The 25,641-nt window shown below is 38.6% G+C and overlaps 1 protein-coding gene across 1 annotated transcript in view; it reads right to left on the reverse strand.

The window, feature by feature from the left end:
• The window catches only part of LOC121276889 (centromere-associated protein E-like), a 59,322-nt gene that overhangs the window by 9,070 nt on the left and 24,611 nt on the right, over positions 1-25,641 (reverse strand). The window contains exons 14-20 of the mRNA XM_041185501.1: positions 23,212-23,433; positions 21,365-21,595; positions 7,874-8,089; positions 4,045-4,266; positions 3,327-3,530; positions 1,484-1,596; positions 1,307-1,404 (exon numbers count right to left, since the gene is read on the reverse strand). Of these exons, the coding sequence (XP_041041435.1) occupies positions 1,307-1,404; positions 1,484-1,596; positions 3,327-3,530; positions 4,045-4,266; positions 7,874-8,089; positions 21,365-21,595; positions 23,212-23,433 (1,306 nt within the window). The remainder of the gene's footprint in view (positions 1-1,306; positions 1,405-1,483; positions 1,597-3,326; positions 3,531-4,044; positions 4,267-7,873; positions 8,090-21,364; positions 21,596-23,211; positions 23,434-25,641) is intronic.

Here is a 25,641-nt window from a genome sequence, read left to right on the forward strand (position 1 = left end):
GGGAAGGGAAAGGGAGGTGGAGCGAAAAAAGACTGAGGTAAGATCCTGCCCTCCTAAAAGCAAAACATGGTACCAACCTACTCACTCAATTTTTAACCTTTATGCTGATACACTTACCCAAGATTTTGTATTCAAAGGAAGCAAACTGTTGTCTAGACATATCTAAATAGTTAAAGTCTTAATTAACATAATGGCTGAAAAACAAGGAATCCAATTTGCCAACTTCCTTGATGACTTTGAGGATGTTGTTATTAAATATAAAGGAACTTTGAATGATGGATGCTTATGTGAATCTCCTAAAAGCCTTCAACAAGGTTCTGCATGAGAACAGGCCTTTAATAATCAGTTTGTAAAATTGAGTTCTACTGTTAAATTATCTAATTCTGAAGAGATATTTATTATGAATTCGAGGAAGCTACAACATTTTCTGTTTATATCACGATTTCTGGCAGGACACCATGTCCTAACAATGTTTGCATAAAAAGTTTCTCCAATACCTACCTTTGTTCCTAATACCTACCTTTGTTCCTTCATTTCTGATCTTAAATTTATGCCCTGGAGCTACTGACTTACTGGTATCTAATTTTCCCCCCATTTATCTCAAAATTCCTCTATTTTGAGCATCTTGAATGGTTTTCCCCTTAATCTTTTTGCTCCATTAATATAAATGAACAATTTTTCTAGTTTTGCCTTCTAACCAAAGCCTAATTAGTAAGCCTAATTACATTAGTAAGCCTCTTCTATGTTTTCAATTTAGCCTGGTCATTCTAAAGTAGGGCACCTAAAACAGGATAATATTTGAACTGTGGTTCAATGATGTATATAGGTTTGGCATATAAACCATACCTACGAAACATGGGAACCCACACTTTTTAAATAAAACACCATCAATTTATTCTCCACATTTGAATATGTATGCATCTGTACACCACAGGTATCTGAACTTTACTCCTTTTGAAGTTTCACACACATTAGATGGAGCCACATATTCTTCCCTCCCAAATGCTTCAAACTTATCATGAAAGTGTGCTTGACAACTATTGACTTCATTTAGGGTAGGCAGGTCAAATTCTCTTAATGCTCACCTTTTATTTGTTCTTCTCAAATTTTGACATTGTGCTCCCTATGCCAGAGAGCAAAAACATTTGTATGCAATTACAAAATTTAATGAAGGCAAATAAATTAGGATACATTTTAAAAACTGTTTTCTGAATTTTGGTGTACGATATCAAAACCTCAAACCGTTTGATGCACAACGCTAAGCAATTTTGTCTCATTTCTTAGCAATGAATTTAAAATTACTAACTTGTGGTATCCTGTTCTTGTTGGTTTCTTCGAAGTGTTTCCTTCATTTGTCTCAGCAGCTCTTCTTTATGCTCTAAGCTGGCTTTGAGAGAACTAATTCTGCAAATAAATGGTTTATGTTACTTACAGTACAAATTAAAACCCATTAACACTTAAAAGAAAAAACGGCCATCCTTACTGATTTTCAAGATGTTTACTCTCCTTAATTTTCTCCAACTGCAGTGCAAGCAATTGATTTTTCAGCTCAGTCATCTCCTCTTTGAAAGGTTGAGCTCCCATGTCCAGCTTGGCCTGCGATACAACAGGAGTAATGCAAAAAAAATTCTGATGAATACTTACTTTTACAGGATAATTCAGACACTATATACCTACATAAACATTTCATAGCCTTCAAATATGCAGCAGTTTTTAAATCATTTAAATTTATTTTTTTCCTGAACAAACTACTTGCCTTTAGATTTCATATAATGTGATTTATTTTTGAGTCAGAAGTGCTGCTAACATAATTTTTAAATTCACGAGTGCACAATGATAATTTGAAATTGCCACCAGTTGGGAACAGGTCAGAAAGAACCCTCAAGCTGCCTTGTTGAGCTTAGAAAGAGCCTTGCATTTAAAAGCAAAAATAACTGCCTTATAAAAAAAATTCCAGGCCCTTAGAAGGTTTTGATTAACATCCAACTCCCTATGCCATACCTGGTGATGTAACCTTACATGTCCATGAATCAGTATCATTTCTAATGTGATACACATCAGAATTACTTCAACAAGCCAGTTATTCAGCTGGGTAAAATTGCGTGTTTTCCTTGACCATATCAAAGCTGATAACACAGGCAAATGGAGTACAGTGTACCAGTTGGAGCTAGATTGTGCAATTTCATAGACAAATTAGCTGAATTTTGAAAGTCAATTGGTGTTACTGTCCCTGCTAGCAGTAAGTGATTAAATCATTTATATTTTCCAACTTCCAAAACATGATGATAATCAGATGCTGTTTGCATAAAGTTCAACTTATGTGAAAAATTAGTTCAAATTAAAATACATAGATAATTCAATGGAAAACATTAATCGTGTTATTGTGAAATATTTTGGACTTTTGCTTAAACCCTTTTGTATTTTAGAAACAGTTACTGACAAAGTGGCGATAAAATATTTTAGAATAAAATGAAAAGTAGGAAAAACAATACAGCACCACCTAGTGACTATATTGTCCAATTGAAAGACAACAAATTTCCATAGATGTGAACCTGGCAAGCTATCATGGAAAAAGTTGGCAAACTTGTTAGCCAAAACAAAATTGACAGTAAGGAAGACTATCTTTTTTAAAAACAGAGATTTTGAGGACAAATTCACAGTGGATACAAGACAATGCTAACTTTTCAACAGGGAAAAATCTATGCTTTCCAATTCTAAACACTTAATTTTATACTTCTATATATGCAAAGTTGATTTCCTACTATGCTACCAACTACAGGAGCTAACTGGGCTGACACAACTTACATACAAACTTCAGGCTATCTTGCCAATTCTGGAACAACTCCAGACTAATACATGCCCTCACAACACTTGGTGGGGCTTTACGAATTTAAACGACCGCTAAAGAAGTTTGAACTGTGCTATCAAGTCAAACACATAATTGAAACAATCACAGCACAATTGTTTCAACTGCATGGTTTGGTTCCTTACTCAAGAAAACTTTTCCTGAAAGCTGAACAAATATTTCAACTATATTAATTCAGACCAGGTCAGTGCAGCTGGTTTTTAAATGTATTTTCCTAATGCTTTTGTGACTAAATTAAAGTGTCACAGCCTCATCGCTGATCCTGCAAAATTATTTAAATACACATTTAGTGTGTAGATTGGAAAAATTTAATTTTTGTTGTTCTGAATCAATTGCTTAAAAAAAGGTTACAAGAATACAACTCCTTTTATTTTCTCAAATATTTAACCAAAATACTCTTGTTTTCAGAGTGCATGCATTTTTAAGTTCACATTCAACTGCTTGATTTCAAGCCCCACACCTGCAGCTGTTTTATTCTTTCTTCAAAGCTTTTAATCTGGTTGTCCTTCTTTGACAATTTCTTGTGAAGGTCTTCAAGTTTTTTCTCTGAAGTCTTGGAGTTTATTTCTGTCTGCAGTTCTGCAAGTTTATCTTCCTGTTGTTTGTGAGCTTCTTGACTTGTTGTCAGTGTCATTTCCAACTCATGAATTTTTATTCTCATTTTCTGAAATTGTAAAATTAGGATATTAATATACCTTACCCAACTCACTTAACAACATTACATTTCAAGATCAGTGTACTTCTGTTCCAGTTTGAATATGTAGAGGGGTCAGCCAAATGTAAAAAGTATCTTGTGGGCTTTAAAGAATGAAGAGGTAGTCCAATTGCATTTACTTCTGTGTTTACCCCTGAATGAGCTCTGATCTCATTGTTGCTCAGTGGTCAGGTCAGGATCGTGCACTGATAATCATTGTTAAGTAACAAGACAACAATCAGACAATATTAGTCCTAGCACATAACTGCACTTTGCCTTCTCAAATTTACAAACTAGGAACTGGACAGAGATGATTACATCTTCACATTTCAATTAGTAAAGCACATCAGTATAATAAAAGAAACTCAGTGGGTTGATTATAATGATGGATTCTATCCCATTGCAATTTTCAAATCTTTTTCAGAGAATATTTCCTCTAACCCATAAAAGTAATTCTGAATATGCATTAATGCTGTTAAATTACCTGCAATGTTAGCTCAGCTGCCTTCAACTTTTTGGACAGCTTCTGGTTCTCCACAGTTAATAATGGATCATAACCATTTTTGTTGAATGAATCCTGTCTAAGAGCTTCAATCTGTGAAAGCAGTTCCTCATTTTGTTTCTTCTCATTAGCCATTTCATCACAAGAATTCCTGATGTACTTTACATATCCAGTTCGCACTGACTCAGAAAATTTAGCTTCACTCTGAGGACACAGGGAGGACAAAATAACAATTTCTAGCAGCACAGAGTACTGCTCAGCAACACACTATGAATTATTTCTCTTTAAAAACTTAATGTATAGATCTATGGCTGAAGTACTTAGATGAAGTGTGGGAGAAGTTTGGTCCCTGCAAAACTGAAACATTCTATGAATTCCATAATAGCCTAGAAATTTATGCTGCCCTAATAGAATTTGAGGGCTTCAAATCTTCAGCCAAAAGAGAACACAGATGATCTTTATAATTCTTTTGTCTGTTATACCATATAGAATTGATATTCTTTTCAGGAAACCTCACTGGAAACGAAGCAAATAAAATGCTGGATGACTATGCACCATTGACAACCATATCCACCTTACAATGAAAATCTGCTGTACACCAAACCTTTGACATCAGGTAATGTCAGCACCAGATTGTAGAGAACGCAGCATGCAACCACTATCAGTGACACACGATCTGGGAGTATTGGAGTGCGCCCCCTGAGCGGTCCAGGCATCGGAAGTGCATCTTAAGAAGACTGATGGTTCTCTCTACCACAGCCCTTGTGGAGGCATGACTCCTATTGTACCATTGCTCGGCCTCTGTTCTTGGATGGCGGAGAGGCGTCATGAGCCACCTTTTGAGGAGGTAGCCCTCATCACCCAGCAGCCCCCAGGAGCACTGAAGAGCCTTGGCACCTGGGAGTGTCTGAGTGTGTATGTGTCATGGGAGCTGCTTGGGTACCTTGCACAGACTTGCATGTTCAAGGATTGGAATCCCTTCCTGTTGATGAAGGCACTGGGCTTACCTGCTGGTGCCTTGATGGCCATGTGTGCATTCGATTGTACTTGGACTGCCTGTTGGTCCTGTGCCCCTTGTGCCTGTCCTCCCAAAGGTGGCTCCCCTGGTGGCTGAATGTGGACTCCTGGCCTCCTCCCCCTTCTGGCTCTCCCTTCCTCCTCAGAGGAGGTGCCTCCAGCGGATAGCACAACTCTTATTCCAAGGCTAATGGAAGGCTTCCTGAAACCTGCAGGCCTCAAAATTGATCTTTACTGTGGAGTCCTGACCTGAAGGTTGTTACTCCTGTCCAAGCAGCCGTGAAGAGTTTTGAAGTATTCCTGTTCACACAGACAAGTAGCAGTAACTTTCACAATTAAATATCTAACAGATACCACTCGTGACACCACTCACCCTTCTTACCCCAACCATGGATGAGGTTTATACAAATGTGTCCTATCCGCCTGCCCGTGTGATGTCCTGAAGATCACACAGGCCCTGAAAGAATGCAGACAGTTGCTGCTTCAAGGGCCTTAACTAGCTGTTTAATTAAAGGCGGGTGCGCATCTGAGAACATTGCACGCCCACCCACCTAAATATCACGATGGCGCACGGTGACGTTGGGATGCTTGCCTGATGTCACCGCGTGTCATTTTACGTGTCAGCATGCGGGACTCGCCCCCGCACACCAACTGGAAAATTCTGGCCCAAGTCCTACCTACTCATCCTGCCCATTCTCACAATGTTTCATTTAAAATGTTCATCTCATGTTTAAATCATTTCATGGTGCTGTGTCTTTCAATATAACCTTCAGTAATACAATCCTCCTGAATTCCCTGCAACTCTGACTCAGGCTTTTTATGCTTCCACAGCCCACTGTTAATGGCACTGGCCTTTCAACTGTCTCAGCCCCACACAAAAACCTTCCTTAAAACTTACATTAGTTCACAATGCTCGTCCAAGACCAAGCTTTAGGCCACTTCCAGTACCTAATGATTCAGATTAGCATTCATTTTACACTGTTACACCTCTGTAGTATCATGGGAAGTCATCCCAAAGACATTTTTTAGCTGCAACTTGTATTTGGTATAACTGAACAAAACTAGGCGTCATGTTGTTTGAAAATGTGCACCAAAAAGCAAGAAAATATTTCTGCACTCAAACTTTTGAACGTATGAACTAGATCAATTAAATATGAAAAAGGATAACATTGGAGAATTGATGGTTCCCAGTAAAAACATAACAGAACTTATGTGACATGAAGTGGAGGAATGTTTTCATGGTGGTGAAAAACTGCTATTCCAATGTTTGTGTTGTTATTTTATAGATCATCTGATGCCACAAATATCACTATATCAAAAATATTTTGAATAGAAGTAATTCCATTGAGACATGCTTATTTGGCTTGGAAGGGTGAGCTCTAAAGCTAGATTCAGTTTATAAAAGTTTAACTTCCAGACTTACACAATTCATATAGAATGTTGATGAGGACAATGAAGTAAAATTCTAGATCAAAAGACCATCAAAATTTATACTCTTGCATAGCACATAAGTTTAAAACAATGGGAATCAGATGTCATGTCCCAGGGTAGTCAGCACCCTTCATACTAAATGGGTTTTAATTCAATGTGTCCAGCTCGAGGAGTTGTGGGGAGAGGCTTGGGTGCAGCAGAAACTAAAAGGAGTGTGCAATTTTCACCAGCCCCCACCCCATCTCTCTCATCAAAAGGTGGTAGGGGTTCCTCATTCAAAGGGATAACTGGAATTGACAGCTCAACAGACCAACTCTTGACAGAACACAGGGAGTAGTCACAAGTTGTGATGCCTTACATGTTCCTTCTACAGAGAGTGAGCATACCATATTGGAAAATATGAACTAGATGGAAAAATGATCTCAATCTATTAAGTTCATTACCACCATTCTGTTAGACATGATGCAATGACAATTAAGTTGTTGACTAAACATAGCAATAAATGTCTATTACATATTCGGCAACAGATCCCTACATGAGTTTTTTTATTTGTTCATGGGGTGTGGGCGTCACTGGCAAAACCAGTATTTTTGCTCATCCCCATTCATAAACCACCACAATCTGCTTTGTGGAGCTACACACAGTGCTGTTAAGAAGGAAGAATCAAGATTTTGACCCAGGAATGATGATTTGGTTCTAAGAAAGATGGGGGAGAAGAACTTACAGATGGTGATGTTCCCATGCATTTGCTGCGTAACTGTAAACAGTTTGTGTTTACAAACTAGCTTTGCCTTAAGTGCTTTTTAGTCTACCTTTCTGAAAGCACAAGGCTGGATTTTTCATTTAACTAGATACTGGACAGTAAAGGTGCTTGCCACTTCATAGGAAAAGTGATGTTTTACTCAAATATTGTCAGCTCAACTCCAATGACGTGTTGGAAAATAAAGGATTGAAACGCATCTCAAATTTCCATTAAGTATTGCTTTGGTGCTTTTCCTTCCAAATATGACAAATGCAGTCCTGAATTTGCAAAGGCCAAGTAAGTGTACATTTTAGACAACATTCAAAACTAAAATTTGGGTGCACACAAGTTGGAACTACATCATTTTAATTCTCTTTTATCTATATGTCATTGGAGTTTTTTTCTCATACCCAGCTTTCTTCTAGAAAGAAGTTGAACCTGAAATCAAAAGTTTGTCACAGTTTAAATTCGGACCAGAAGTTATTGGAACAAATCAATGGAAACGCAACCACTGATTCCAACATGGAAATTTAAAAATAAACCCTAATTTCTAAAAATGTAACAGTTGCAGTTGAACATGGGAACTTCAAGCCATACCCATCTTGAAGCAAATAAACATACCTGAACTGCTTTCCATTGAAGCCGACATTCTTGATCTAGCATTTGATTTTCGTTCTCAATTTCTTCAATTATATTCAAAATATTTGTGCAGGTCTGATTGGAAATTCTTTCCATAAGACACATTCGGGCTTTTGCCTTGGAAAGTAATCCATTCTGTGAGCTGGTCAAGAAGTTTTGATATTTTGACTTCAATTCCAACATATTCTGCTGGGTATCCTGAGTAAGAGAAATGGCATTCAATATATATGAGAAATGCATTCACTACTTGACGCATCCAACTTTAGACCATCAAAATTGTTAGATTAGCTACTGATGGTGCTGAAGCATTTAGTGTCTGAATTGATGATTTTACCCCAGTATAGTAGATAATTTGGTCCTTAAAAACTATTCATCAATTTTCACAATTTTTGGGTGGTGAGCTTGTTTAAAAAAAAACTTTTTCCTCAAAACAAGAGGAAAAAGTGCTTCTCATTATTTCTTAAAATAATAGTTGGAGATGCATGTAAAGGGCTTCTGTAGTTTTAGGATGCACACTGAAGAGACCTGATAGTTACTGCGATGCAATTAACAAAATAGAAATGCTGCATATAATAGCCCAAATCTTCTGGTATCGGATCATCAGAGATGGGATGCAAGTTGAAATATTTATGTCTGGGCCTCGTGGAAGTCCTGGCATACACACATGTGGGGAATTTGCCTGGGAACTTTAAGCTTATGATGGGCTGATTTCTACTTCCCTGGACCCTTTGCAAATGTCTCTGACACTTAGCTCACTTGGAACTTACCTGGATACTTTACTGGAAATGTTACACAGTTTAATGCCTGGTTTAACTCAGTGTTTAGCCAGCTTAACTCAAGTGAGCACCACAACTGATTCCTCCAATCACCCCCCTGACCACTCAAGTACTCACTCATCCATTCGCTATCTCACTCACTTACTGATTTTAAAAACTTACCCAAAATTCAACAGCTAGCACTGTAAAAGGGAGAGCGTCCTTTCCTTCCTTCATCTCTCCTGCATTCACTGAATTGGCAAGGTTGTGCTGCTCCATTTCTGCTTCAGCCAGAATTGAGGTCATGGTCGAAAATGGGTAGTTCCATTTGGGAGGAGAAAGCTTCCTGCGGCATTGCTCCCCATTGCTATTTTGGGAACTGCTATTGAGCACCATAACAGTGGCATAAACTGGAAATAATTGCTGCCATTTGGCTTAACTGTACCTAGTCAGCGTCTTCTTTTGCTAGAATTTATTGACTTTCCAAACAAAAACAGGTTTTATCCAAATTTAACATTTTGGCTCTTTTTTCCCCCTAATTTTCTCCAAGTATTGATTACAAATAAAATCGGAAAGCATAGTTAAACAACATTTTTCTTGTAAAAAAGAATACCATAGCCATGCTTTAAGAACTAGTAACTTTGCTGAGAACTATAAAAGTAATAGCTGCCTACCAATTTATGCACACAGTACACCAATTTTTAAAAATTATATTAGCATATCGCCAAAGCACGGCTAAAGAACAAAGACAAATGTCTTTGAAGTTCTTGAAAAGGGTATTGGGCATCAGATAAATTTAAAAATTCTTATAAGAACAGCACTAGACCATTTAGCCCTTCAATGAGATCATGGCTGATCTGTATTTCAACTCTATTTACCAGTATTTACTCCTTGTCCAGTAATTTCCTTACCCAACAACAAAAAAAAAAAATCAGTCTTAGTTCTGGATGTTTTAGTTGACCCAGCATCCAAAATCTTTTGGGATAATAAGTTCAAGGTTTCCAATACAATGTTTGTGATTACATGCTTTCTAATTTTGCTCACAAATAGCTTAGTGCCAATTTTAAAATTATATTCTCTTATTCTGGATTCAGCCACCAGAGGAAATAGTTTTTCTGGAAATTCCTATAAAATCCCTGAAATGAAGAGTATGAACTGTGTAAGCAATTGTTGCCATTTAGCTTACCTACCTAGTCTCCTCTAATGATCATAAATGCCAACAAAACAAAACTAGGTTTTCTCCAAAATTACCCACTTATGTACTCTTAATTTTCTCCCAGTTTCAGATTCTAAAATTGAAAATGGAAAATACCCCAAAGAGTTCATTTTAAAAGGGCCTTTCCCACTCAACTTATAAAAAGCAATGAACTGGAGAGGATCAGAAAAAGCAACTACCTGTTTCAACAGCCTCAACAGGTTTTTCCAAAACCACTGGAGATAGTGATGTCATATCCCCAACCAAGTAGCTTCCCAACAAAAAATCAACCCCCACAGTAACAAGACCAGTAGATAAGCCACATTTTAATTTAACCTTATACAAAGGAATGGCCAAACAGTTTTCATTATCACCTTGATTTAATACCCTTTTATTCAGTGAACTTTTTGGAGAGCACTTCAGGTCACCTGCTAACATCAGTAATGTGTTTACCCTGTACCTCTAAGGACAATAATCGATTTTCCTGCCTCATCAGATGAGCATGGGACACTATCTTCAAGCAAAACATCTCTATAGCTTTCCATCATCCAATTCATCCTCTCAATGAATATTGGGGGAGACTCCCTCCATGTCATGAACTTTACCACTCAGGACATTATCACCTGAGGGAACACCCGTTGTCTGGGCAAATGCAACATGCTTGGAGTTTAACTTCCAGCATTCAGCCTTCACATGTCCTTTCTTTTGACTAGTAGCATATCAGTCCCATTGAACTAAATCTGTGCTCCGAATCTTCACTTTTACTAACCTGAGAAAGCCCTAGGTCTTTACCTTCTCCCACATTCTCAGTAAGGCTTGACCGCTTAGCATCAAATTTCCCCTCATTTGAGTTTTTCTGGAAGGCTCCAAAGTGGGGTCTGCTACTAATAATCTTCAGTTAATTCATAATTGTCTGCTATTACCAAGGCTTGATCTTCCAGATGAGACCTTAACCCCAAAGAGACACTATTTTGAATTCCTCCACCATCATCTCTCTAAGGAGACTGAAGTTCTGTTTCACCTTCATCGACTGTATTTCCTTTTCTCTGGCAAATTCTACATTGGTCTGGCCCATTCTTTAGCTCAACTTTTTCCGTTTAGACCTCTGGCACCAACTTGCAAGCATCGAGTATAGCAGTTTTGCTTCCTCGTAAATCACATGAGTGCTCTGCAAAAAGATACAAGTATACCTCCAAAGCCTTCTCCACAAACACTTTGTAGAAGCATATCCACTGCTCTTTTGGCTAATTCAGGTTTGTGGCAATTTTCTCAAAGGACACAAAATTTCCTCTTCCTCCTGGGTACTAAGTGAACATTCTTCGCCAAATCAAAATTAAAAGGCATTCTGAGTCAACCCTACTTCTGCTCAGCAACTCAAGACTGTGTAGTCAGAACTCATGCACCATTTTGAGTTTTTCATCTCTTTCTTTCTCCCCGGTTGCTAATTTCTCCAAGGCAATCTTTCATGGTTCTATTTATTTTTCAATTCTGGCTAGTTGTACTTGATCACTAACGGAACTGACTCCTTCTTCCTCGAGCCCCAGATGCTTAGCCAATTCTTCAAGGATCCCATCCTCTTAGCTCCTGATTTTGTATTAGGCCCACCTGCTCTGTTCTGCTACAGCCTATAAAGTGTCTTTTCTCAACTGTTTCAAGTCTCAGAGTCAGGTCCTCTCTTTCAACAAAGGCTTGAGACTCAAAGGTACTCATACTGACTTCCCAATACAATATAGCAAAAGCAAACGTGAAATCTTATTTAAATGCTAGAAAGTTCCAGGGAACCTGTATTACAGTCTCTGGGATCAATCCCAGATTTGAGCCCGCAATTTTGTTACAATCCGAGGGGGAAGTGGAAACCAAAAATACCAAATGCATGAAATGACCCCCAAATAAAGAAATTACCAATAAGATTTCACTTTTTGAAACTTTTACTGCAAATCAGCGTCAACTCAAATTTAAATATGGATAGGCAAATAACACTTCAAATAAAATGTAAATTTCAGATTAAATAATCGATACAACGATACGTCTTGCACAACTCTCCTCACAAATGTGATGCCACATTTCTTTAAAACTTCATCGATTCAGCCCTCGAGTCGCATTCACCAGCAGGTGTGTGCCATTGGAGGTCTTCAGATATGGTTAACACCACACAGAGCTAACCAGCCCTTCTGTAGAGCTTTGCTGGCTTCTCCTTGCACAAATTCAGTGTTCCTCTTTCTGTCTCTGCATCTGTGTGCTGGTTGCCTTGACCCTTCAGCTCTCCTGCTCCTAGCTGTCCTTTGTGTCCTAACTTCCTTCCTATTGATACTGCTTCTAGATCAAGGGCTGCTAGGTCACAAAGACCGACATTTCTTATTATCCAAGAAAATTAAAAACAACTCCATCACAAGTTATGCAAACTCAAAAATTATTTTCAAATATTCTTAAAAAAATACACATTCCACAGGCATTTTAAAGAAATTACAAATTTTCCCTACTGTACTGCTTCAAGGTCGAAGGTTGTTACAACATTTAATAATAGGGATGGTGAGAGTTAGAAATCAAGCAAGGGCAAATGAATGTTTTTTTTTTCAGATTACTAGATGCGATGCAGGAATCTGAAATGGGAATTTTATTTTCCAATTTGTGCAAATATGGGCGTAAGTACAAAAAGATAGCTTCTTGACGATATCAAATTAGGGGGCATGAAGACTGGAGGGAACATCCAGAAGATTTCAAAAATCAGATTAGCAGATTGACCAAGGTAGGTGGTTGACAGTTCAATGTAGAAAAGTATGAAATATTACTGTAGGAAAAAAGTGAACAGAAATATACCAGAGATCGTAAGACACTCAGGAGTGGAGAAACAAGGAGAGGTCTGGGAGATACGAAGATTATTAAAGATGGGAGCGTTGCTAGAAAAGACCATAACAAAAGGCAAATTGAATCAAGGAAGTGATGCTGAATATGTAGAAGACGTTGTTGAAGTCAGTTAGAATACCACATGTAAAACCAGACATTCCTAAATGAGATACTGGAAGCATGGAAAGGGTACAATGATTGATTGGAGTGTCAGGAGGAATGAGGTGAAAGCAGGCTTAAAATATACCGACATTTCTTTGTACTGTAACAAAGGTGGCTCAAAAAAGGAACAAAGATTTAAAATTATGAAAGGATTCTAAAAACAGATCAGTGAAAGTTTGCTCCCACTAGTTGAAAACTTGTAAGAGGACATCAGATCAATCACAAAAATAAATGGGGAAAATTGCAAGTTTTTTGACGTGAAGCAAAATTAGAGGATTGAATGATATACCAGAAGTGCCCATTGAGACAGAGAATTATTTACAAGGGAATTGATTAAATATTTAATAGACAAAAGTAGATGGCTGCAATTGAATAGCCAACACAAACATACCAGTCACAGGACTCATCTCCTCGGATCTTCCCTCCATGGCTCCACAACCCCTTGATCCACTAAGCCCGAACAACCCACTCCTACCTCTTTCCCAGGATCCATAAACAGGACTGCCCTGGAGGACTCATTGTTTCAGCCTGTTTCTGCCCCAAGAACTGATTTCTTACCATCTCCACATTTTATTATTTTTTTTTAAAACAAACAGCTTTATTCTTCATCTTTATCAGGATGGTCTGAACTCGCCACTTCTTTCTTAAGCAAAGATTCAACCAGTCCCCATCCACCATAACCCTCCTCTGCCTGGCTGAACTTGTTCTCATATTTAATAACTTCCCAGCCAACTCCACTCACTTTCTCCAAAATGTTGTTGCTATGGGTAACCACATAGAGGTCCTGGCTTTTTTATGGGTTATATGGAACAAACTTTGGAGATCTCCCTACCAGCAGCAGCACCCCCCCGCCCACCCCCCCACAAACCCAGCCTTTTTCAGGGTAAATCAAATCCATTTCATGCTCTTGCCCTGAACTTGAAAATTTCAAATCAACTTTGCTTCCAATTTCCACCCTTCTCTTGCCTTCACATGGCCAATCCCAGACACTTTCCTGCCCTGATCTTGTCTCCATTTCTGGGTATAGACATATATTCACTATAAGCCCACTAACTCCCAAAGCTACATCGATTACACTTCCACACCTCATTTCCGGTAAGGGCGCCATTCCATTCTCAGCTTCTCTGTTTCCATTGCATTTGTTCTGATGATGCAAGTTCTCATATTAACGTTTTTGACATGTCTTCCTTTTTCCTCAAGCAGAGAATCCCCCCAACACCATGGTTGACAGGACCCTTGACCATGTCCATTTTATTTCACAAACTTCCACTCTCATCCACTCCCCTTCCTCTCACTCAGAACCAGGATAGGGTTCCCCTCACCCTTACCTTCTACTTGACCAGCCTCTGTATCCAATAGATCATCCTCCACCATTTCTGCCATCATCTAATACATATTGCATTTCTCTTTCAACATTCTGAAGGGACCAGTTTCCTCCTGAGGTCTACTCCTCAGCCACCCTCAACATCTCCTTTCCCATGGCACCTTTTACCACCTCTGTCCCACCATCCAAGGCCTCAAAACTTTCCTCCTATGTGAAACACTGAGTTACTTGTACTTTTTTCAATTTAGTATATTGTATTTTCTGTTCTCCACGAGGAACCCTTTATACTGGAGGGACCAAATGCAGACTTGGTGACTAGTTTGTGGAATTTCTTTGTTCAATCTGTATGACCTGAGATCGCAGTTACCTGTCATTTTAATTCTCCGCCTTGCTTTCTCACCTGACTTTTCCTGTCCTCAGCCTCCAGCTTGCTCACTGACTTTTCCTGTCCTCAGCCTCCAGCAATGTTTCAATGAAGTTCAACACAAGCTTGAGGAACAGTATTTTATCTCCCTATAGGGCACTTATAGCCTTTTGGACTCAACGTGGAGTTCAACAATCTTAGATTGTAATCTCTGTCCTAAATTTGTTTCCTTTCTCTGTTAATTTTTCTTCCCTTGTTTCACTCTTATTGCCTTTCGGATGGCAGTTGTTCATGATTCTGTATTCACACCACCTCTGAACATACTTTGTTTCTTTACTTGACCATCTCCTGTAAATTCCATGTAATCCAATACACTGTACACAGGGTAAGTCTGCTGATTGATCACCCCTTTGGCATTGTACCATGAACCTCTCGTCATTTAATCTCTTCTTTTCCACCTTACCACCTTCTTTTACCCCACCTTTGCTCAAAACCTATTACATTCTACTTCTCCCAGATCTGATGAAAGGGCACAGACCTGAACGTAAATTGTTTCTCTCTCCAGAGATGCTGCCAGATCTGATGGGCATTTTCAGCATTTTTTGTTTTTATTTCAGATTTCCAGCATCTGCCATATTTTGCCTTTGACCTAATCACAGTTTCTTTTTCAACACAAGTAAAGGGAACTTCAAGCGTTGGAATATCACAAAGGGTCACTCTTGCAAGTTCAGTGACCAGTGGAAATCTGTATCCCAACTGGTTCCATATCCGTAATGTGTCAACTCTTTGGGGGATAATTTTAATAGCGTTTTAGAAGATTAACAGTTTAATGACTGCTATTGTCATTGATAATTCCTTTCTTGGTTAAGGAATGGAACGGCTGAGAGGACAATTGAGTAATGGCATGTCTTCAAAGTGGAAATTGCTCAGTTACAAGCCAAGGAAGAAAAGACAAGAACAGCCAAAGCTAGAGCTCTTTGGATTACAAGGAAATAGAGGCTAAAATGCAACAGACAGAAAAAGGGTTATGATAGATTGCAATTATGGAATAGAGTTTAAAACCCAGGTGGAATGCAGAGGGAAATTGAAAAATGGGTATAAAACTGAAAATATGAAAAAATATTAATGGGTAACAAAGAGAAACAAAAAACTAAGAGGTAGTTCAAGGGACAATAGGGTCGCTCAAGGACAAAGAGCACATTGCTAAGCTACTGAATGGGTACAGTATTTTGCATCTGTCTCAATAAAAAGAGGATGAAGTTAACGTCACATTAGAGGAGGGGGTAGACATATTGTGTGGATTAAAAAAAAGAGGTGCAAAATCAGTTGACATCACTCAAAGCAAACAGCCCAAATGGGATACATCCTCAGTTGCTGGGGAAAACAATAGTTAAAGTAGCAGGAGCTCTAGCTACAATCTGTCAATCTTCCTTGGATGTGGGTGTGGTCCCAGAGGACTGAAGGGCATTAAGTTACTCCCTGTTCCAAAGAGAGGGGAAAGGGATTAACCTTGTAATGACAAGTCAGTCAGTACAATGGTGGGAAATGATGATGCAAGAAAACAACACTGGGACACTGACAACACCCAGCTCAACCTCTCCACTGTCTTCAAATTGTCAAAACTGTTCGTCCCAAAACCAGTACCAGATGAGCAGAAATTTCCCCAAGGATATATTGGGAAGACAGAAGCTATCTTTGGTCCCTACCACAAACTCTATCCTTCTCCCTGGCAACTGTATGAGGCTAAGCCAGGTTGTTTGCAACCTTGATGTCATATTTGACTGCCGAAATCAGCTCCCGAGCACATGCGCGCTATTACTACATCGTGCTATTACAATGGTTGCCTATCTCCATCTGCCCAATATTGCCTGACTATGCCAGTGCTTCAGGCCATCTGGTGCTGAAAATCTCATCCATACCTTGGTTACCTCTGGACAGAATTACTCCAATAAGGTCCTGGCCGGCTGCAAATGTTGTACTGCCCCTCATACTTGGTCATTCAAAATTCTGCTGTCCATACCCTATCTCGTTACCAAGCCCCATCCAACCATCAGTCCTGTGCTAGGTGACCTATCTCAGAGCTTTGTTAACCAATATATCACTTTCAAAATTCTCGTCTTTGTTTTCAAACTATCCCCCCCACCCCTCATTTTCCCCCCTAGTTTTGTAATCTCTGCCAGTCCACAATACCCCCAATATATCTATGCTCCGCTAATTTTGGCCTCTTGCTCATCTCCAATTTTAATCACTCCACCATTGATGGCGTTGTCTTCTGCTCCCAAAGCCATAAGCTCAGAAATCCCCTCCCCAAACCTCTTCATTTCTCTTTCCTCCTTTAAGATACTACCTAGAGCCTACCCCTTTCAACCATTTTTTGATCATCTGACCTAATATCTCTATGTAGCTCAGTATTAAATATTGCTTTTTAATGCCCTCTTGTGAAGAAACTTGTGATGTTATATTACATTAAAGATGGAAACTATGAGAGACTATTGCCAAGTACAATTAATTCTCACTTGGAGAAGCACAGGTTATTAAGGGACAGCCAGCACACATTTGTCAAAGGTAAATCATGTCTGACTAACCCACATGATTTCTTCAATAAAGTATCAGGAAGGGCTGATGAAGATAGTACAGTAGATGCTGCATTATTGGACTTTCTCAGAAGGCATTGGTTAAGTACCATATAACATACATTCAGACTAGAAGCACATGGCTATGTAATTAGCTAAGGTATAGGAGGCAAAGTTTAATGATGAACTTTTGACTGGAGTGAACTTTCGAGCTATGTTGAGCAAGGATGATACTATAAGCATCGTTTTCCTCGTGATGTATAAAATGATCTGGACATGGGCATAGGGAGAATAGTTTCCAAGTTCGTGGATGGCACTTAACTTGGCAACATAGCAAATAGTGAACCAATGGTAACAGGCTTCAGGAAGACAGACTGATGAAATGGCAGACATGTGGTAGATGAAACAGTGTGGATAAATGATGCATTTTGGGAGGAGCATGGAGGAGCAGTAGAATCTAATTTTGAGGGGGATGCAGTGCACAATAGAGAGACCTGGGGCTCCATATTCACAAATGTTTGAAGATTCTACTGCATGCTGAGAAGAAGTGTGTACGGAATACTTGGCTTCGTAAATAGGAGAATTGAATACCAAAACAAGGAAGTCATGCCAAACTTTTACCAAAATAACTGGTTAGGCCTCAGCTGACATATTGTGTATAAATCTGGGCACCACATTTCAGGATGATGTTAAGGCTTTGGTGAGGGCACAGAGGTGGTTTACCAGAATGATACCATGATATGGAGAGATTGGAGAAGCTCAGTTAGCTGTCCTGAGAGCAGAGATGTTTAATGGGGGGAGCAAATAGAGGTACTCAAAGAGGTATTGACAGAGCAAGATTTGTTTTTAAAATAGTGAGTAGTTAGTAACAAGATGTCAGTTTTGTAGTAATTGGCAAAAGAGCTAGAGAGGTAATGGGGAAAATATAGAAACATGTTAAGATCTGGAACACATAACTGAAAGTGTGGTGAAAGTAGATTCTACAGGAAATTCCAAAGGGCCACTAAACCTGTACTTGAGGACTAAATTGCAAGATTATGGGGGAAAAACAGGGGTGTGGGACTAAATTGGAAATTAACAAGCACAGCAGGCTAAATGGCCCGCCTTCTATCTGTACTGTTGGATTCTATGAAGTGAAGGCAGTGCAATTCTATTTGCATTGTTATGCCTGCCTTAGACCAGGGAAACAAAATAATTCCAAAGAAAATAGAATGCAAATTGAAATTCAGGAAACCATCATTGGTTGAAGCAATACTAATAAGATCAAGTTTATGACAAAGTATTGTATTTTGTTTCTGATAAAGGTGCAGGGAATGACAGAGAAGTCATAAAAGTTTAGGCCAGTACGTGTTCAAAATTGACCACTTCAGCATCAAGCTCCAGAAGATGACAATGTCACGGTCCTGCCCTGCACCATCATCAGAAACAAAGTACAAGATTTCCTCACAACGTTCTGTATGTGTGATATTGTTACAGGGATTGGGTGGCTATCGACCCATCCACATTTCTAAAGGGGTGACCCTTATCTAGCAGTCCAACTCCCTGAATATCTCAATGCTGCATGTGGTGTCAGATGAGAGGAAACACCAGTAGGGCTCAATTTCAGTAGGAAAGGGGTGAAATATAAGCTGGTTTAAGGGGAGGAGGGTTGTTGGGACAAGCAGCCAGTGATAGGAGGAGCCCACCCCCCCCAAAACCAGCTTATATTTCAACCTTTTCCTATTTTTACTTAGTTCTGTTGAAGGATCATGAGGACTCAAAACGTCAACTGTGCTCTTCTCCGCCGATGCTGCCAGACCTGCTGAGTTTTACCAGGTATTTCTGTTTCTGTTTTTGTTTTGGATTTCCAGCATCCGCAGTTTTTTGTTTTTATTATCAAAGTAAGATAGATTGCCAATTTGTGAAAACAAGTACCACAGACTTGATGTGTCAAATGGCTCATTTTCATATTTGGCCTTTTGAAGATACTGTTGTAAAATCAGTTGAATGAGAAACTAGGGCAGCAAGATCAGGCACTATCCTAATATTATACAATGTGCATTTAAACAGAAGGTCAAGGAAAATCAAATTTTCAATTTTTGAGCAAGTACCTTTGGTTGGAGCTCTATGTTTTCTACTAGGTGAATGGGGTGCCTGCCTTAAAAATCTGCATTCCTACTCACCCATCTTTCACAAGATTTGCAAATATCCAAACATTTAACTAAACAGTTAAAAGATTACTCCAACAACTGCGCTCAACACATTTCCATAATCCAGCAACTTAATTTTCTGCCAAGATACACAAGAGCAAATTTGCTATTAAATGAATACAAAAAATGTATCATGTCACTTGCAGTGTTGGCACCAAGCTTTACTGCTTCAGCAAAAAATAAAAATAAGTTAAATAACAGGTGCCAGTGCATGGTGCTGACTGAGCTAGAGTTCAGATCCAATGACTAACTGTGTATATCATAGTTTGTTTAATTTAATGTCATGCTCTGTAAAGTGAGCAGTAGCTTTCAGCGATTTTTGCTGTTTAAATACTCTGAACTGCAAGTTCTGGAAATACCTTTAAGGCACAGGAAGAGACATTGTGCCTGTGCCAGCTGGAAGTTTTACATCACTTTCTAGCTCTTGGTCCATAGCTGTGTATGGTATGGTTCTTCAGGTGTATATACAAGTACTCATTAAATGATATGAGTTTTTCTGCCTCTACCACACTTTCAGGCAGAGAGTTCCAGATTCCCACCACCCTTTGGGTGAAATGATTTTACTCAACTCCCCTCGAACTCTTTTGCGAAATATTTTAAATCTATGCCCCTTATTGACTTCACTAAGGGAAATAGGTCCTTCCCACTTATTATGTAGGCTCCACTTAATCACATACCCTTTAATTAAGTCTGCTCTTAAGTCTCCTGTTCCAAAAGTTAAAAAAAAGTCTACCCAATCTTTCCTCTGCTAAATCCTTTTTGTATTCTCTCAAGTGTGATCTCATCCTTCCTGAATTGTGCTGACTGGAACTGTACATAGTAGTACTCCAGCTGCAGTTTAAATGGTGTTTTATGCAGTTCTAGCACAACCTCCATGCTCTTAATTTCTAGGCATTGGCTAATAAAGGGATGTATCCCAATATACATTCTTAGCTGCCTGATCCACCACTTTCAGGGATCTGTGACATGCTCACTGGAAACAGTCTTCTAGTTACCAAAACATTTATCAACCATTATTCTTTGCTTCTGCCAGAGTCAATTTTGGACCCAATTTGCCACTTTCCTTTGGACCCTATGGACTTTTTCTTTTCTGACCAGTCTGCCTTTTGTACCTTGTCAAAAGCTTGCTTTTTCCTTAATTATCCTCTTGTTCTACATGTATTTATTTCAAAACTTGCACTTCTACAAAAAATCACATCTTAAGCTTGGTAAAAATTGTCCTCCCCAATTTAAAACTTTTACTCCTGATCCACCTTTGGCCTTTTCCATAACCATGCTAAATCTAAAAGTAGCATGATAATTGTCACCAAAATGTTCTCACTGACATTATTTATACTTGCCCAGCTTCATTTTCTAAAAAAGATCCAAATACATTTTAAGAATTTTGCAACTCTTACACTAATTTTCTCTCAGGTATTTAGGGTAGTTGAAATCCCCAACACTACTGCCCTAATGTTTTTGCATTTTTCAGCAATTTGCTTTAATATTTGCTCTTCTATCTCTTGGACTGTGGACTATATTCCCAATAATGTGATTGATCTTTTCTTCCTCCATTCAACCCATATGGCCTCATTTGATGATGTTTCTAGCATATCATGCCTCCATAAAGCTATGAATACTTCCTTAACCAATATTGCCACCCCCTACTTTTTTATTCACCTCTCTATCCTGTCTGAAAGCCCTCTGAAAACCATTTAATCAGCCATGGGTTCATCTGCATTCACCTATTTCTGTAATCACTAGCAAGTAACACAGAGAAATCTGGAAATTACCACCTTTGAGTTCCTGCTTTAATATTTTTCCTAGCTCTCTAAAACCTTCCTGCAGGATCACATCCACTTTCTACCTAGATCTTTGGAACTGATATGGACCACAACCATATGGTTGATCCTCCCCCCTTAGAATGTTCTGGGAGGCAATATACCAGTCTAGAGTCATGTTTGCAGCCACATAGTTCATTTTTGCACAAAATACAATTAAACAAACAGTCAAAGGTGGAACAAAGTCCTGGAATTACAATGTTCGAGTTTCCTGATCATTAACAATTCTAAAGGAAACAATACAAACCTGCAAATGGTTTTCTTTATTTGCAATTAAAGCCGAAATTCTTCCTATTTCAGTGTTCTTCTCTTCTGACATTAATTCCAGTTCAGCTGGACCAGATGCTTGCTTCTTCAGAGCCTGCAACTGTATGAGCAATTCTTCATTCTTCTTTAACTCTTCTGCTAGACTTATGTCACATTTACTAATAGGCTTCTGATAATTTTTCACACGAGGAGGTACAGTACTCAGCGTTCTCTGTTGCAGAAACATGAAAAAGAGGCATGATCGTAAAATGAACAGGATGAAGCCAAAACCTATCATTCACCTACTGAAATATTTTAGCACCTTAAAAGTTAGATTGCTTGGCCTAAATAGCCAAGTGGTTAAGGTACGGGGTTTGTAACCCCAAGATCAAGAGTTCACATCTCACAATGGCAAACCATGAAACTATGTAACTTCATCTCAAACAGATGGAAGCAGGTTTGTACTCAAAAGAGTTACTTTTGGCTTGGCCTAAATAGCCAAGTGGTTATGGTACTGGGTTTGTAACCCCAAGAACAAGAGTTCAAATCTCACAATGGCAAACTATGAAACAATGTAACTTCATCTGAAACAGATGGAAACAGGTTTACTCAAAAGAGTATCAAGAGTTCAAATCTCACAATGGCAAACTATGAAACAATGTAACTTCATCTGAATAGGAACAGATGGGAACAGATGTTTGTACTCAAAAAAAAAAGTTAAAAGTTAGATTAGATCCTTTTAATTATTACATTTCTCATGTTTTCAATATTGATTAAGCTACAACATAAGTGAAAACCTGCTAACACCAATGAATACACTTCACACTGCAGAATTGCCTTCCAAGACTGATTGCAGGCAGGATAATCAAATTCACCTTGTTGCAAATAGGCAAGTGGTCAGTTCATCTATACAGGCAAGCAATTGCTAGGCTGCAAGATCTCCCAAGACATTGGGAAAGAATCAAATGTGACTTTAGAACAGCTGTGCTGTGCAAATTTTAATCCATATGCAGTTGTTTGATACAGGTGATCTCTGAAATCACTCTGCAGTACTAATGAGAAGTCGGATTAAAGCAGAGGGCAAAGACAACAGGATAAATGTACGTGAGGGATAATTTAAACAATAGAAGGAATATAATACCAGCCTCTTTATATTTGATAGGATCTCCATTATTATTGAAATTAGATCTGCATGGAACATTGTTGTAAAATATGAAGACTTTGCACAATTCTTTCCAACAAATTAGCTACTCTGCTGTTCAACCTGAACCTGCTGCACACTTCAAAATCATACTTTATCAGCAGACAATGCCCATGACAATGACCAGAGTCAAAACATTTACCAAACACAATACAGCTTGATCAATTTAAAAGCTATATTAACACTATATTGAAATCTATGGGATTACTCTCCACCAGTTCAACATTACTTGAATAACCACTGCGGCAGCAAATACTAACAAAGTTTCACCACATTCAACTTCAGAAACAACTAAAGCTAAAGATTTATAAAATGAAATCACTTTTCCTTACTGAACAACTATATTGCAAAAAAAAAAAATAGATCATAATAGAAATTTGCTGGAAACATTCTATGGGGTAAGGAAGGTAGGGTTTCAGGCCCAGAAACAGTTCTGACAAAAGTCAATGGACTTGAAACATTAACCCTACCTTCCTCTTTTCACATTATGCTAAGTGACTTGCTGAATGTTTTCAGTATTTTGTTTTATTTCAGATTTCCCTCATTTGCAATATGTTGCTTTTGAAATTTAGACTATAATGCAGAGATTGTTTATTATATTTATTAACAAAAAGTACTGCCATTACAAAATCTAATGCAAGCGGTACCATAAAATTACTTCTCCACAACTTAAGTTTCTCGTATAGTTTTTGATTCTCTTCCTGTAGCTTCCCAATGCGTATTGATTCTGTTGAACCTTCAGGTACTTCAGAGCAAAATCTGATCAGTAGTTCTTTCCATGCTTCCGCCTCTCTTGACAATTCTTGGTCAGCTTTAGATAGGCTAATCTTGTACTCATTTTCCAATTGAAATAAATTCTGAATTGTGTTCTGAATAATAAATAAATTCAGTCAAAAAGACAGGTAATGAAACAAACATAAGATCAGTAGACTAAAGAATTGACACAAAACAAGAGGAACTACACACCAGCTCCAATGCTGCTAGTAGAAGGCAGTCATCATATAGCAAGGGCAAACTTCAGCTGCAGCACGGTAGAATGTTAATGTGACACTGCCATTCAAATTCTACCAAAAATGGCACATTTTAACTACAATTCTGGATTATTATTTTATTTGTTTTAACAAGTGACAAAATTAAATTACACCAAACCAGAAATTAGTCAAGTTGAAATTAATTTAAATTTGTGTAGTAGTCTGCAATTCAATTCAATTCTGGCAGTGAATATTCAAAACAGAACATATTTTCAAGCACAGAAAAGCATGATGCATGTACTGGCTCATTAAGATACATTAAATTTCCATACAAAGCAAAAATACAAAAATTTTGATAGATTAACCATCCAATCCAACATTGATACAAGGAGAAACATTCCCCTTCTTGTTTTTCTCCTCTCTATTCCAATGCTAACTTTTGGGTATCAAAGTCCCTATACTACCTTGCTCAAATGGCCATGCTTCATGTATAATCTCAGACTGGAAGTATACAGAAGTTAGTCAGTGTGACAGCTGAGTCAGATCAGTCATAATGTCTACCTTTGCTCACTTTTCACCAAGGATCAATGAATAGCAGTCAGAGGCCGTAAACATCTTCGGTCTATTGCTCATTGTAACACCCTAATGGAGATTGTCCATCTTAGATGGTGGACTAAAATTAGTATGCTCCTGGTTTAGTTCTACACTAACTACATTTTTTTAAAATTGGGAACCATTAAACTGCCATTTTCCCTAATGCTCAAAAAGTTTTAATATGCCAAATGAAAAGAGGTTTTGCTGCAATTTAACACTTTCTCAGCCCTGCAGCATTCCAATACAAGAAAAATAATCCAGACTTGGCTGCTCCCGTTAATGATAACAAGGGGAGATATTGACAATTTTGGATCTTTAGCAAAACAAGCAGAGATTGAAAATCTTACACAGGATGCAATACTGCCTTAGCAAATGCATTGTGGGCTAATGGCAAAAGAAACACATGCAGAAAAGTTATACAGAAATTAAGAAATATTGATATACATTTGCAAGTTTTTAAAAAAATTAATATTTAAAAGGTGAAAATAGATCATACCAAATTTAATTAGTTGTGAAATATTAGTTGCAATATATCCTACCATTGTTACAATTATGTAGTAAACTAGATACTGTAACAAAACACTACTGCTTTGAACTTTATTCTTTCATGGGATGTGGGTATTTCTGGCAAGGCCAGCATTAGTTGCCCATCCCTAATTGCCCCTTGACCTGAATGGCTTACTAGGCCATTTCAGAGTCAATCACATTGCTGTCAGTTTGAAGTCACATATAGGCCAGATCAGGTAAGGATGGCAGATATCCTTCCCTAAAGGGCACTAGTGAACCAGATGGGTTATTTACAACAATCAATGATGGTGTCATCGTCACCATTACTGATAGTTCAAGTACGGTTTGTTAATATATTGACTACCTCCTTTCTCCTGCACTACTGTGACATAATTCAATTGAGTAAAAAAGGTGAAAAGCTGCATTTATTTTTTAAATTCATTTATGGGATGTGAGCTTTGCTGGCTAGGCCAGCATTTATTGCCCATCTCTAATTGCCCTTGAGAAGGTGGCGGTGAGCTACCTTCTTCAACCGCTGCAGTCCCTGTGGTGCAGGTACACCCACAATGCAGTTAGGGAGGGAGTTCCAGGGTTTTGACTCCGCAACAGTAAAGGAAAAGCGATATATTTCCAAGTCGGGACAGCTTGGAGGAGACATTCCAGGTGGTGGTGTTCCCATGTATCTGCTGCCCTTGTCCATCTAGATGGTGGTGGTCATGGGTTGGAATGTGCTTCCTAAGGAGCCTTGGTGAGTTTCTGCAAGTGCATCTTGTAGATGGTATACACACTGCTGCCACTGTTCAGTGGTGGAGGGAGTGAATCTTTGTGCAAGGGGTGCCAATCAAGAAGGCTGCTTTGTCCTGGATGGTATTGAGCTTCTTGAGTGCTGTTTGAGCTACACTTATCCAGGCAAGTGGAGAATATTCCATCACACTCCTGACCTGTGCCTTGTTGACGGTGGACAGGCTTTGGGGAGTCAGGAGGTGAGTTACTCGCCACAGGATT

This window comes from Carcharodon carcharias, chromosome 4 (assembly GCF_017639515.1).
Source record: "Carcharodon carcharias isolate sCarCar2 chromosome 4, sCarCar2.pri, whole genome shotgun sequence".
NCBI lineage: Eukaryota > Metazoa > Chordata > Chondrichthyes > Lamniformes > Lamnidae > Carcharodon > Carcharodon carcharias.